At 40.9% G+C, this 15,596-nt stretch overlaps 2 protein-coding genes across 3 annotated transcripts in view; one reads left to right on the plus strand and one right to left on the minus strand.

Moving 5' to 3' along the window:
* The first annotated feature begins 5,823 nt into the window (after positions 1-5,823).
* LOC106655805 (zinc finger protein 62-like) lies at positions 5,824-7,164 on the plus strand. Its single transcript, XM_014376363.2, has 3 exons — positions 5,824-5,935; positions 6,010-6,121; positions 6,226-7,164. The coding sequence occupies exons 1-3, from the start codon at positions 5,901-5,903 to the stop codon at positions 7,162-7,164; spliced, it is 1,086 nt and encodes a 361-aa protein (XP_014231849.1). The 5' UTR covers positions 5,824-5,900.
* A 2,168-nt stretch (positions 7,165-9,332) lies between these two features.
* Positions 9,333-15,596, minus strand: part of LOC106655836 (RNA/RNP complex-1-interacting phosphatase-like) — a 60,527-nt gene continuing 54,263 nt past the window's right edge. Inside the window, exons 7-10 of one of the 2 annotated variants that reach the window (XM_014376406.2) lie at positions 13,103-13,163; positions 12,810-12,856; positions 11,359-11,444; positions 9,333-9,515 (exon numbers count right to left, since the gene is read on the minus strand). In XM_014376406.2, the coding sequence (XP_014231892.1) occupies positions 9,462-9,515; positions 11,359-11,444; positions 12,810-12,856; positions 13,103-13,163 (248 nt within the window). In that variant the 3' untranslated portion in view covers positions 9,333-9,461. Of the gene's footprint in view, positions 11,445-12,809; positions 12,857-13,102; positions 13,164-15,596 lie in introns of both variants that reach the window. The other variant, XM_014376405.2, reaches the window with a different exon arrangement.

A 15,596-nucleotide genomic window follows, 5' to 3' on the forward strand; every position in this document is an offset into this window, starting at 1 on the left:
TCACGTTGAAATTGTCTTTCAAAGGGGTGTGTTTTTCTTCACGGCATTTCGATGAGGTGTGTTTTTTTGTCACAGCGTTTTAATAAGGTGCGATTTTCTTCACGGCATCGGATGAGTTGTGTTTTATTTCACGGTATTTCGTTAAAGTAAATTTTTACTCATAAGCAGTGGCGAAATTTTGCATGCATACTTTTTGTACATCTCCAGTATTTGCAGGTAAGAGACGCAGGTTGCATGCACATCGGTTGATTTCTAGCTTGATTATAATGAGAAGTCGATGGGTTGATGCAGCACACAATCTCATTACGATGGAGAAGGCTGTGAAGTATGATAAATATTTTTACACCTAATAAAAGCATATGAAGGATATAAAATTTTTAAAAATACCTGCATCAAACCGTCATCGTCCAAATGCGTAACGGTAGTGTCAAAGAAAGAATTATTTTGGATAGTAAAGAAATTAATGATAAAATTGATATTTCTTTTGTCAAGCAGTGCTAAAACAAACTACAGCTCGGAAACTCTTATTTTTAATAAAAAAAATTTAATTACATTTGCTTTTGTTCAAAAGCATTATGAAAAAATTTTTATCACAAACATTTGGGGTTGGTACCGATAATAAGTGTTTCATGATTTGTGTGCTATTCAATGAAAAAATCAAATAATAAATGATAATGATTATGATCGAATTATAAATTATAAAAAGTGGAAAAAAATTCATTTTCAAAATGAATAAAGATTTTTAGAGTGCTACATTTATTTCATCTCGTCCGCGACGAGGCTGCAGAGCTTTGTCAAGAAAAGTCGTAAAGTTCATTTACACGAGTGCATAAGATTATTATCACGATCATTTGATTTACCGATGTGTATCGCGATACAGCACGATCTGTCTCTAATACCATGTCTGTGTGGCCTCTCTCTTTCTCTCTCTTATACGTATTTGTGCAACAATACACATTACACCCGATATATATATGAAGGCGCTCTCGCGCGCGCCCGATTCCTTTCCAACTGTCAATTTCTGTCACTTTATGCCTCGAGATCGCGATGATCGTATATTACTACGCGTTAGCTCCGCCTGTATGTATTATACTAATATGTGTAACGATTCCATTCGAAGGATTTCGAGATCGGCCCGTCGTCGAGTTATCTATATGCAGTCTCTAAGCGCTTCGGGCATGATGCGTTGATGTGCATTTTGTGGTCTCCGAGTTAAACTCGATATATATAATGCGATGCAATGTGTTTCAAAGGTCACTGAGAGACGCGTGCATATGTACGAACACTCGAGCGCGAAATCAATCGAGAGTACAGCATTTAATATTGTAAGAAATTCCATTGCCCTCGCCCGATGGCTCGAGTAATAACGCGATGAAAAATGCATCGTCAAAAACAATGACCTCGTCATTCACGAGCAGAAAGAGAGAGAGAGAAAACAAAACGAGTGAAATAACTAAAGAGCCTTCTCTCGAGAAAGGGATCGAGAAGAGACGCCTGCCTAATCACCGGGGGCAAATAATTAATAATACAATTTTTCACGGCATTGTAAAAGAAGTCGAGTTATATATACCCTGTCTCCTTCTTTCTTTCTTCTTCTCTCTTATTTTTTTTTTTATTATTTTTCATTGCATCTTCGTTCGTTTTTGACAATGGGAAGAATCGGGCACACGCACGCACGCACTTACGGATAAATGGCATCAGCAGCAGTCGCGCGCGTTTAACCTCTGACTCTTACGGTTTGTGCCGCCGCCGCCGCCGCCACACAGCCACCGCGAGCGCGGCTTCTTTATTATCAGCGTACACGAGTGTGTGCGACGAAGGGGTCAAATAAAAAAAATCCACGCGGGGAAAGAGAGAGAGAGAGAAGGAAGAGAGTACGAGAAGCCCCCCAAAAAAAAATTAAAGGAGCATCGCGTCGATGCGCCGGAGGTGAAAAAAAGCAGACTATCTGAGCTCGTGCGCGCGCGCAAATAAAAGTTAAGAGAGAGAGAGAGAGAGAGAGAGAAAGGAAAAAGAAGGCTGTCATAAATTTAAACAACAATTAACATCCAGAGTCGGGCCAGTGTTTTCGCTTCCCACAGGCTTTCTTTCTACTCTCTTCCCTCTTGTTCTCTCTCTCTCTCTCTCTGTCTCTCGCGGTGCACACAAACACACACACCGATGAAAGAACAAAGTATGCACGTACGTAAGTGTATGTGTGTGTGTGTGTCCATCGCTACACGTATACACGCAGGGCGACGACGGAGCATCATTTTGAAATGTGCCTCCAAGCGTCGCAGCGACTCGGGACGAAGTCGAGCTCTGGTACTCGGTCTCAAAAGCGTCGAAAGACGCGAGCCGTCGCCGCCAAGCACACCTCCGCTCGACTTGCAATAATACCACCGGCTGAAGATTACTTCGTGTATTGAGATACGACGTACGTGTGTCGTAATGATGATAAGTAAATTAATGTATACGATATTTATACATCATAATACATAAAATTCGTTCCCAGTTTGCCAACAACGGGGCCCGTACACAACATAACGTGAAAATAACAAGGGCGCGAATGAAATATAAGTAAGTTACAACATCGCGGTACGTATACTCTATATACATTATGTACTTTCACTATTTGCCGTAGACGCCGCCGACGCAATAATTAGGGCTCGTCACGGGCGCGCGCGCGCGATTACACGAACGAGCATATGCGCGCGAAGATAGCAAAAAAAATGCCTAGACTCGTCTCTGCAGCCTCTCTGTTAATATACAGCTGACGTTAAATATATAATAGGCGAAGGCGGCGCGATTCTTCGTGTATATATGCGCGTATATATTCGAGCTGCTCTTCGTCGAAGGCACATCGTGTGTATAACGGCACATATCGCGCTGAGCTAATATAGTCTTTAGGAGCCTCCGATCTTTGCTCTCTCGGTCCAAGAGCATATTAGCCGAATGTATATCGCGATGTGTGTGTGTGTGCTTTGAACAAGTATAGATGGTAAAATGTATTCCCAAGTCTCAGCCAAGGAGGAGGAAAAAAAGAAGCTTCGCAAACGTTTTTCAAATATTGTATTATTATGATTCATTAGAGGATGTTAATACTTGTGTTTAGAACGACGCGCATACATTGTACGCACGATGACGAAACTCGAGTAAATATTTTCTCGATCGGAACTCGGCGAAGTAGCTTCATCGAGATCACGTGTGTACATATACATTTGACGATATAATTAGTTTTCACTCTCGTGTGCACTCGATACGCGACCCAATGGAATAGATACTTGAGAATCTATAAAGATCTCAAGCCAGCCTATTTATTGATACATTCATAATACGCGGCTCGATCGTACCAATTGTGCATCATCCGCGGCGACTATATTAATCTCGAAACCGTGCGGTTTACGATACAATTTATAAGGACGCGTGGGCGCTGTTGCGCTCCATCTACGTATCGAAGCGCGTCGCAGCGAATGCGGTTTTTGCGGCGGCCCCCAGAGCGATCGTCGATGTATTATAACAATTTTCGTGCGGTTTTCGTCGCGGTGCCATTCGAATGGAAAACCGTTGTTGTCGAGACGATTTTTTTTTCTTTGCTTTTTATACAGTTTTCCTTCTCTATATAAACTCGTACACACACACCTCCTTGTCGTCGCAAGTCGGGCGCGTTATTATAATGATTTCGTCATATCATCTCGTTCGGCGCGAGAAAAGTCGATATACATATGGGAGCTCCTATAGTGGCAATCGTTAACACGCGCTAAATACAGCGCCGCCGCCGTCGCGCTGCTGCTCGACTTCCATTATAATAGCCCACCTGCAAATGGTCTGTGTGCTGCGTTATATATATCCATGCGTTATATGCGCACACACTCATCTATGCTGAAAACCTGTTGGCGAACCTTCGAACCAATGCGCGCCTTAAACGCGCGGCGCGAGCCTCTAGATATATATAATGCGCGCGACTACTGCTGCTGCTGCTGCTGCTGCTCGAGCTTTTGCATTTAATACACGGCATATATTAAGTGAGCGGCATTCCGAAGCGCGTTCCTTCCTCTCGGCCGTTTCTTTTTTTTTTTTTCATCCTTTTTTTCTCTCTCTCTCTCGCTTTCGATATATGTATATGTGGTATAGAGAGAGAAAGACTCACCTGCAGCGGGGGCCCATAATTATCTCGTATTAATTGAAGCGCACTGCACACGAGAGAGAGAGAGAGAGAGAGAGAGAGAGACCATATTCATGTGATGGCATATATGTATAGTAGTATACAAGGGGCCCCCATTGCCATATGCTGCAGAGAGCTATTTCATATCGACGCTCGGAGAAAAACGTTTAGCACTATATACGATGCCGGGCATCATCAACAGCAACAGCAGCAGCAGCTAAAGCAACCCATGTAATAATACGAGTGTGTGTGTGTCTTCTATTATTAAATATTATTCGCGGTATATGTGCCCTATGATTTTTTTACCGTTTCTCATGGTGTATTATATTGACGACTCGACCTACCGCAGTTACGACTGCCGACTAACCGAGGATTAGTTCTATATTATCGTTCTTCTTACCTACCTTTTTTTTTTTTTATTTTAATTTGATACTTTTTTTTTCATTTTTAATCGTGATCCTGCCGCTAATATTGTAAATTTCCCCACTTTTTTCCCGCGCGCACGGTTCAATCATGAAGGCAGCTATATAGCTCGCCAACGCGTACGTCAGTACGCCGCGACGGCAGCACATTTTTGCGCGTGTACGCGCGTATAATATATGAAGGAATATATGAAGAAGAAAAAAAAACGAGAAAGAGATGAAAAGGAAAGGGAAAATACTTCAGCTCAAAGGAAAATACGTCGATAAATCTAATGTCGGGATAAAGAAGCGGAGTAAGGTATAATGCCGCGCACGCCTGTGCGTCGTGTAAGTATAGCGAGTATAAGAGCGTCAAAAAAAAAACTCTTATTCCACGTACACCCCCGTGCGCGCGATCGGTTTGGCTTTTTTTTCTTCTCTTTCTTCTTCTTCGTCTTCTTCTTCTTCTTCATCCTCGGGTATATATATATAGAGAGAGAGAGATGCGAAATGAGCGTGTCTACTACTGCTACTCGGCGATTGCTGCGCGCAGCTTTCCACTATATGGAGAGAGAGAGAGCTTACATTTCGGGACAAAAGTTAGCGTAGATTGTACTCTTTGCGAAGAAAAAAGCGGGGTTGAGAGAGAGAGAGAGAAAAGGAGTGAGAGTCTTCGTCGTGAGATACGCACACACATTCGAATCCTTAAAGCGGCCGCGACGTTACACTGATTTACGAGTGGATTTACTATTTCTTTCGCTCGCGCGCGTGCACCCATACCCATACACCGCCAACCGAAAGAAAAACGAATTTGTGCGTTAGCATCAACTTCCTTTTTTTCTCTATACTCATACTCTTTCAGTAAGTGTGCTTCGTGCATTGTAGAATCTTTTTTTAATTTCTCATTTTTTCGCAATGATCGTATCATCGGAAGAAAAATGTTTTTACAATTCATCAGACACGCAATGAATAATGTCGTTTCTTCGATGACGTAGTTATAACGATTTAGTTTTTCTTTTTATATACATTGATACATTTGATTAATTAAAAATTTCATGGGTCGAGTTGTAAATAATGTTAAATCTGCGATCTTGATAAGAAACGACTTACCGCGATCATCGGGATCAGCTCCGCACTCCGTGTAGCGCAGCGCGCAGTGACTATCGCGGCGTGCATGGCAAAACACCGCGAGCCGGCCAAACGCACGAAGAGGTTATGCACGCGACGCCAGACGTAAACAACGGAACAGACTGACACAGGCACACACAGCTCCCAGTGCTCTTCGGCAGTTTTCGCAGTTGATCGCTCGATAATAATAGAGAGGTTAATTGTCACTTCAATTCCAAGTGAATAAAATGGAATCTAATAGTTCGCTTAACTATGCTGACAGGTAATTCTATTGCATGTGATTGAAATTATAAAAATATTACAACAGTATACTTGATCTGATTGAGGTTATTTTAGAGTGAATCAGAAGTCAAGAGATGTGCCACTTATTGAAAATGATGATGAATTGATTGACGAGAAACCCGATAGTAAGGACTTCCAACTCTTACCACATCACCCAAAAGTTTCTGTAAGTATTGATAACTCAATGCAACTCGTATTCGTGCTGATGATTATATGCATCTGGTATATTTTTTAAATGAAAATTCTTACATAACTTTAATTTTTCGACAGACTTATATGCTACGGAAATGTGACATTAAACTTGAGAGTGAACTTGTTGAAGAAATGGAAATAGTTTTCGAGTGTGAAGACGTCAAGCCCGAAAGGAATTTATTAGCAGTTCAGAAAACTGACGATTATTCAAAAAATAAAAATATGAGAAATGTCGATGATTATAAAACTCAAGACATAATTAAATTAGAACCCTCAGGTGAAGTGAAACAAGAATTTGTTGATTGCACTGACACAGCAGAAGAATCAAATTTGAATTTCGACCGAGAACAAAATAAAACAAGGGGATTAACAAAAAAATGTAAAAACGATAATAACCTAAAAAAAAAGATTGGTACGGTGCACACTGGTGTCACATGTGATATATGCAGAAAGAAATTTTCTCGGAAGGATCATCTCAAAATCCACATTGATTCAGTGCATAGTGGTGTCACATATGCATGTGATATTTGCGGAAATAAATTGACGACAAAAAATAGTCTTAAAGTTCACATCGATTTGATGCACATTCGAGTGAAATATGCATGTGATACATGCGGCAAATCATTTTCAGTAAAAAGTTACCTTAAAACCCACATAGATATGGTACATAATGGTGTCACATATGCGTGTGATGTGTGCGGAAAGAAACTTTCAAGTATCGGTAATCTCAAAACTCACATAGATTCAGTGCATAATGGTGTTAGACATGCATGTCATATTTGCAGAAAAAATTTTTCAGAGAAGTCTAGTCTTAATAATCACATTGATAATGCGCACAATGGTGTCAAACATGCATGCCGTATTTGTGGAAAAAAGTACTCAGATAGAAGTGGTCTCAAAAAACACAACGATTCGGTGCACAAACGAATCAGACATGCATGTGATACATGCGGAAAGTCATTCACAAGAAAAGATTATCTCAAAACCCACATCGACTCGGCGCACAATGGTGTTTAATACGAATGTGATGAATGCGGAAAGAAATGTTCAAAACGATCTGACCTCCGGCACGTCAAAGCTTCTTATAAAGGTATCACTCACTCGTGCGTTACACGTGGAAAGAAATTCTCAGCGAAGTCGTATCTCAAAGTTCAAAAGTTGTTGATTCGATGCATCACTCACGCATAACAACTTAATAAACGTATAAAATTTGATGAACATGTTTAGAAGATTAGTTTAAAAACAATTTGTTATTTACAATAATACCATGAATTCCTCAAATATTATCTCATTATGTAATAGCGATATTCAAGTAATTGAAGCAATCAATAAATTTTTCGAAAAAAAAGAAGTGTGCTACTAATCGGTTCCCATGAGCTTCGCTCATCCTAAATAAAATTCTGCAAACTTTGTCTCACGACCAACTTACGTCTATAAGAATTCTATCGGCTTGAAAATGTTTATTGCATTACTCTGGTTCTGCTCTACTATACGCACTTGTTCGATGCACAGGAGTCGATTTTTTTTCTCCGCCGCGCGTCGAGTGCACAGCGCGTATATTATTATAATATACATAAGCGATAATTGAGATACATAAAGTGACGTGCTGTATTTGCTTACTTTTCAATCAATATCATAAAGGCTCGACGACGACGACGACGACATTGAGTAATAACGTATTCCTGCCCGCGAGAGAATAAATATAAAATCAGCTCGTTTCATAAATGATTTTTCCAATAACAAAACAAGTTTATGTATATGTGCGCTCGTGGCGCACACAAACACACACTTGTGTATATAAACGCATTCAATCAATAAAACAAGCGCGAGCTCGAGCCACGCGCGCATAATACGTTAAAAATTATTTCTCACCTCGACTAATAAAGCAAGATAAACATTGCACATGGAATAGAGAACTTATCGTTTTTTTTTCTTCTTTCTCGTTTTATTTTTTTTTTTTACCTCGTATACGGTCTCTATCTCGTCGCGCGCTCGAAGAAAATTAAATCGCCCGTTATTATGCACGGCGCGAATTATATACAGGGCTGTTACCGCTGCTGCGTAGGTTTTTATATAGATCGCGGCGGCACGCGCGCTACATACCGCGCGTTCCAACGTCTCTTATGTAGCGTGAAAACAACTGTCTTTTTTTTTTAATCTTTCGCGCGCTCGTATCAAGCTTTTCCGCCCACGCGCGATCGGCTTCTTGTTGTCGCGCAGTCTATGTGTGTAACAGTGGCGCTAAGTCTCGCTCGTTTAATGATATTCGTCGTTATAGGCCGCGTCTTATCAATTACACGGTATATACGAGCTGTATGTATAATAACAACGCGGAAAATCGAGTTTCTCGCGAGATTGTGCATATTTTTTCGAGACCAAGAGTCGCAGAGAGAGAGAAAATTAATATTCAATCGTCGAAATTGCCGAGAGTTTCATAAATACATACACGCGTATATACAGCGCGATAGCGCATAAAGCACATACGTACACGTGTGTGTGCTCGCGGGCGCGCATACGGGCGCGCGCCAAGGTATATTAAGAAGCGATCGATTCAGTAAAAGGCAATAAATTCACCACGGACGAAGGTACGAAAGAAATAAAAAAAAGTAACAAAGCGCATCTCTCGCAGTCTGTTTGTGTGTATTTATATCGTATAAAACCCGCGAGGCTTCGCAGCTTTATAATCGCGATGGTAATTCAATGAGGCGTTTTCGTACCCTATCATAAGGCAGCAGCAGCAGCCTCTAATATGGGAGCTCCCACCGAATATCTCGTGCTTGTGTGAGCGCGTGGCACACGACGATTAATAACAACAACAACAACAACAACAATAATAATCACAATAACTCACGCGAGTGAAAATTTGCTCGTTTTTCTGTATTGTATCTATTATTCCTTGATCAGCGAGACCATAAATTATTCCGCGTTTTGTGTCCGTGTGTGTATTATGAATGCCAAATGCTGTAGAGTCGAGGAGGCAATAATTTTTTTTAAAATACCGTTTATTCCGATAATGCGCGAATTTACACGCGAATATGTGTGCTCGTGAATGACAAGGGGTGGGAAAACACTTGTCGTGTATCATTATTGTATTGCTTATCGACATCTCAAATGCCTGAGAAAAGTTTGTACTTGCACTTTTTTCGTTTTTATGGAAAAGAACTAAATAAAGATCAAAGAATGTATACTTTCGTCATAATAAATCTTCTTTATTTACGTCATTAATTTTCAAGTAAATAATAGTTATAAATATATTATGTACAAAAATCATAAGTTAATTAATTATTATCTTTTACAATCGATTATTTCAATCATCACTGTTTAAAATTTCTGAACCAAGCCAGATGAAAAGAATTCTCCTCGTCGAGCTGCAACATATACATCAATACATGGTATATAGTATAAAAGCAAGGATTATTTATTTGGGGACGATATCATGAATGGCTGGATGAGTGATTTAAATGATTCAAATGCGTCGTCTTCTTCATTGTACATCGATTAATTTATTCAGTGGAAATAAAGTAATCACCTATTTGGATTTGCGCCACAGGAACAGAAATTAAACAATATGCTTGATTATCTACAATGTTAAAAAATTTTGCTTTATTCCTAATGGCCGGTGTCATTTCGATTGAAGAAAAAAAAAGGAAAAGGTAACTACATTTCACGAGAACCGCGCAGTAATGACGATATCGTGGGCAAAACGATATGAAACGCCGATCGGCCTCATAATTTTTACAGTAACGCGTTCAGGGTAAAACCGTGAAAATCAAAATTTTACGATAAAAAATCATCTATAATATTGTAAAAAAGTTCATTTTCGTGGGAAAGGGTCCCCGATCGTTTATCACTTAAACGTCATAGTACAGCCAGTCGATTCACATTAATTATATCCGAGTCAATTGAGATTAAAATTAAGCGAGTTTTACACTTAAATAGAAAAAAAAAGGTGATTATACATTTGTTGACCGACACTCAAGAGTTGCGCGCACAAACATTTATACAAAAAAAAATTGGATCAGAGGGTAGACGCGACTGACGCACGTTTACCCCCTTTTTGTCCTCCATTTAGTTTATACTACATCTCGTACAAAAAATTAATTCTATTTCATTGAGTTGTTATATTACATAAAATCAGAGGCAGAGAAAGACAGAGAGAGAGAGAGGAAAAGCATTCACTCCGACGCGTCGGTCGCACCGACGAAAACTCCCGAGGAACATCGTCGAACCGAGTCGAATCAAACTTACATTCAATACTTTAATTTGAATTTAGACTAAAATTTAACGACGTCGATGTCGACGACAAAATACGACCACGGAATTTTTCATCGGTACGGACCCCGACGCGCCTTTTTTACTCGCTAATTTTTTTTCTGTAAATTATCGTCAATGTTTGAAATTGGACCGATAACGATTGGACTGCGGCCTGCTGCTGGACGTGACCTGGGCGTACGTCGTGAGATTCTCCTCGAACACGTCCGCCGTGAAGTCCAGCTCTCTGCCGGGCGGCCTGCTGACTCGCTCGAGGCTGCGTGCGGCGCTTCGCAGCGGCGGCAGACCCTTCGGCGGAGGCATGTCGCCTCGCGGGCCCTTCGGCGGTCCCGGCGGCATCATCATCGGGCCCGCCGGTCCACCGGCCAGAGACATCAGGGGTGGGTGTCGCGGTCCCGGGCCCGGCGGCGGCGGAACCGGCCCACCCATCAGCCTCGACGGGCCGGCGCTGTGTCGCGGCGGACCTGCGGGCGGGCCCATCGGTCCCCGCTGCCTCATAGACGCGGGCGGCGGCGGTGGCGGGTGCATCGGACCACCGAACGGCGGCGGCTGAGGCGGCTGACCCTGGCCCGAGACGCCTCGATGATGATGCGGTGGCGGCGGCGGTGGCGGAGCGTGCGGCCCGCCGTACATCGGCGGCCCCCTCATGGGACCCCCCGGGCCCGGTCGGCCGCCCATCGGCGGTGGTGGCCCCATCGGCGGGTGCATGGGACCGAAGCCGCTCGGCGGCGGGCCCGGTGGCTGTAGCCTGGGCCCGAACTTGGGCGGTGGCGGAAAGTGGCCGCCGTTCATGAAACGACGATGAAGCGGTGGCGGCGCCATGGGCGGGCCCATCGGCAGCGGCGGCGGGAACGGCCGCGGCGGGCCGTGCGACTTCATCGACGGGCGCTTTTTATGATGGGTGCTTTTCATCGGTGCCGACAGGTCGACTTTACTTACATCGAGCGGCGAGTTTTCCTTCACGCGCTTCAGGTCCGCGACGTAATTGGCGCGCTCGATCGGATAGCCCCGAGCCTCAGAGAATGCTGGAAAATTCATTCGGAATAGTGAGATATGAGCTTGGTAGAAAAAAAAAATGATTATGTGAATTACAGTCAGGTTTGAGATTTTCATGTAAATACTAGAATATTAATATTATTCGACAATGAAATTGCTAATTATTAATGGAATTTTATCAGACATACGTTGACAATATTTTTTTACTTTCATAAGTCATTCGATAAGTAAACCAAATCTGATCGATAATAAAATATGTAGACCCCAGCAGAAATGCTCATAATTATATTAGTTTCTTGAACATAGTACGGTGATGATAACTGACATTACGGGAATTGATTATTACAAGTTCTTTTTTGTGAAAAAAATGTGATTTTTTTGTTTAAATTAATTTTTCACCATGTTAATAACTTTTTACCACCATTTGAAAAGAGAGCTTGTTGTTTGGGTCGTTTTAGGCCGAAAAGGGTTAATACTTGAGCTTCAGGATTACCGAATTCACGAATAATCGCTCACGCAGATGGCTTTTGACTTATGCAATTGTATGTACTTCCCCACTTGCAGATTTGCTGATAAAAGGGACTCGCCATCTAGTGGTGAAGACTTAAAGTGGTATTCAGTGCTATCGGATTTCAATGGTTAAAATTGATCTGAATTTTATGAACCAATTAAATTGTCATCTAAACATGATTTAAAATTCGCTTATTATTTCATAAAGCTTTTTAAATATGTACAAAAAGAAATCGAGTAAATTTAATGCTTCGTACACATGTACCAACTAACTCAAATCTGACTGCTTATAGCAATTATTATGACTTTTATTGTATTCAAACACAGAAGTTGTCAATATTTATTTTGTCTCTTTAAGCATCACTGTAAAAGTGAATGACTTTCGATCGAGAGAGTAGTTATTATTTTTTTCTAATATTTAAATCTCTCATCGTACTTATTCAGTGGTAATTACGTATGAGCTTTCAAATACTCTTTGCAGTTTCAATATATTTAAGACCATGGTCAAAGAAATACAGTGTGTTAACGTTACATTTGTAATTGAGGGCTACTTTCTTTAAATTATGTGAAAAAATTGACGTCATCAAATCGAATAACAAATAATGTACAGTAAAAAATTGATATAACTTAAATATGCGAAAAAATCTCAGCGAAGTTTAAAAATATTCTTATTTGGAAACTTTCAATTTCATTTTTAGTAGCATGAGATTCAAAGCTTCAAAATAATATTTGTTTGATAACAGAATAGTAGCCCCATTTATATTATAATAAATAAATATCAATGAATTTATTATTGAGAGATATTTTAATGTAATTTAATCAATTATTTGAATTGATAACGTAACGAGAAGACACTGTATATAAACGTTGCAATTTTATTTTACCTTTCAAGGCATCATTATGTCTCCAGCCTAGTTGTTGAACTAGATACCTGTAATAGATGTAAAAATTGTTTTTAATATACTGATTTTCGATGATTCGGAAAAACTTTTTTGTCTATACAAAATTTTCCAATTGACTTCGAGTCAAGCGACATCGATATTAAAATTTCAAAGATATCTTCTGTGTTCAAAAGGTTTGAGAAAAAAAAAATGAGAAAATTTTTGTTTCATCATTATAACTTTTTTTTTGCGTTGACTGAATGACTTCTCCGAAGCGGAGAGTTACGTGTGCTTACCGACATATTAAGTAGCCAGCCCTGTTAATACCGTGAGTACAATGAACGCCAATCAATTCATCTGCAAAGAAAAAAAGAAAATAAAAATTAAAACATCGAGGATTAAATAAAATGATCGAACGGAGGTGAAAAATCGCCGGCAATCTTTCTCTCCCCGCTCAGTTGCTTATATAATTATGTTGTACTTTTTCAAATTGTTTCAACTTCGCATCGCAATTCGACATTTATTCAGGATATTCGATTGCCTGTATGCTCTCTCTCTGTGCCGCGCTGGCATTACCATGACCTCGAGATGCCAATGAAATTTACCGCAACCTCTGACCCTTTGCCGCGCGCACTCACGCACGGGTACGCGCACGCATACACGCATACGAGGTCAACGAGGCAGCAGCCGCTCTCTCATGCTGCACTCGCGATCTCTCTCCGTCTCTCTCTCGTTCTGGTTCGCGCGGCGGCAACGCGATTTCTCACTCACCTTTTTCTCTCTTTCTTTTTGTTTTTTTCGCTCTCGTTCGCTCGCGAGAGAGTGTATTCGTATAAAAGGGCCCTAATTTGTGATATTACTATAATAAGAACATAATTCTTCGGACGCAGGCGCGCGCGCGCGCGAGATTTTCGCGGGCCTCGTGCATGTGTATACCAGTTGAGAAAACGATCGCGAGCGAGCGTAATAATAATGACGTTCGGCGCGGCTCGAAATATATGTAAGTAAGTATTTCTTTTCAAGACGCGAGAGGAAGAAAAAAATGAAAACGACGCGCTGCTTGCGAAGTTGGCATTATATATCGATAATTGGCGTCGGCTCGCGCGAATATGGGAATAAAGTGTGAAAATGGCCTGCATACGTGCGAGTGTACACACACACACACGAGCGCATAATTCCGCGAAATAAATATTTCCGTGCCCAGAAACTCTATATATATACGTGCATGTATGTGTGCACCGGTAATGTTAATGTTTTTCTTTTTTTATTCTTTTAGCGTCGTATTATATATCAGATGTGCTGTAATTTGGCCTTTCTTCGCCTTTTCATTACGACGAATGGACAGTAAGTATGTTTGCGCATGCAAAAGGCATTATATGATTGCAGCTCGACGAGCACGAAATAAAAAAGGCGCTCGATTTATGTATATAAATGAATTTGTGCGCCTCGCGTGTATGTACAATTTTATTTATTTTTTTTTTTTTTAGCACGTAAGTGCCGTGTAATTGTAGACGAATCGATGATGATTTTTATGGAGTGCCGAGTGCGGATAATTATCCATCTCCTATTCATTTCGGGATAAATTTCGTAATTGCTTTCGGCGAATCGAGGAATTTTTGAAACTCTGTTTATTGCACGCGGCATCGTGCCCACATATATGATAATAATTGTTTCGCATTCTCCAAGGGATTCGTAATCGAGATATATAATGAAAATTTCTTTAAATCTCATAAAACGGACGTTCGAGCTTCGATTCGAGGAATAAAATTATCGTAAAATTTTCACGGCGGTCTAAAAATATTTATAATCGCTCGCGGTTGGGGCAGAAAAAAAAGTTCATACAGCAACGATGAAACAGAAGCGCTACTACTCGCGCACGGCACCAAGTAATGCACGCGTGTTTTTCCGCGCGCACGAGGGCAAATATCGTATACGTATTTGCGAGCCGAACCGATGATGTTGCACACACCGCGAGAAACGGATAGAGACAGAGAGAAAGAATTACATAAAAATCAAAGTTGCATGTTAGCGCGTGCGTTCCTCTCGAGATTCTGTATGGGATGGCGCCGGGCACACAAGGCGCAGCAGCAGCGGCCTATCTTTTTTACTGACACGCGCGCGCACGCCGTGGTGCTTTATATTCTCCGCTTATGCAGGTAAACAGCAGGGTGGCGATGCAGCAGAAAATTTTCACTCGTCCCGAGAGAGAGAGAGAGAGAGCTCTCGTTTCTGCCTTTTTTTTGTGTTCGTTTTGGCGATGCAGCAGCCAGCCAACCAACACGCCGTGTATATATGGGCATCGCGGGGAACATCGAGTATACGCATACACACTCACACGTACTCACGAGGCTCTGATTTTGCAAAGCGAATGTATTTAAATCGAGATTAGTTTTAATTTGACTGTAATAATCGCAGGCTCGTTTCGCTAGATCGTTAAAAATAAGCAAGCCCCCCTACCGGTACCGAGCTACGAGAAGCGCAGCCGGCAATATATATTTTATAATTTGTATTTCGTGTCGATTAATTTCTTTTTTACGGCCACAAAGAAATTAATAATTTTTTCGTATCGTTACGTTGACCCTTTTTTTATCGTGATTTTTTAAGTAATAGTAAAATTCAGTGAATTATATCCTGAGTAGAAACGCTTAACATTTTCGAGTTTACTTAATTTCAGAAGGCAGAAATTTGTAGAAAGAATCGTCGCAAAGATATTTTAAATTTGTTTCAATGTTGTAAGAACAATGTATCAAGTGCCTTACTTGTAAACAATATGATCATAAACAATTTTGG

Source organism: Trichogramma pretiosum, unplaced genomic scaffold (assembly GCF_000599845.2).
Source record: "Trichogramma pretiosum strain Unisexual culture from Peru unplaced genomic scaffold, Tpre_2.0 scaffold49, whole genome shotgun sequence".
NCBI classification, from domain to species: Eukaryota; Metazoa; Arthropoda; class Insecta; order Hymenoptera; family Trichogrammatidae; genus Trichogramma; species Trichogramma pretiosum.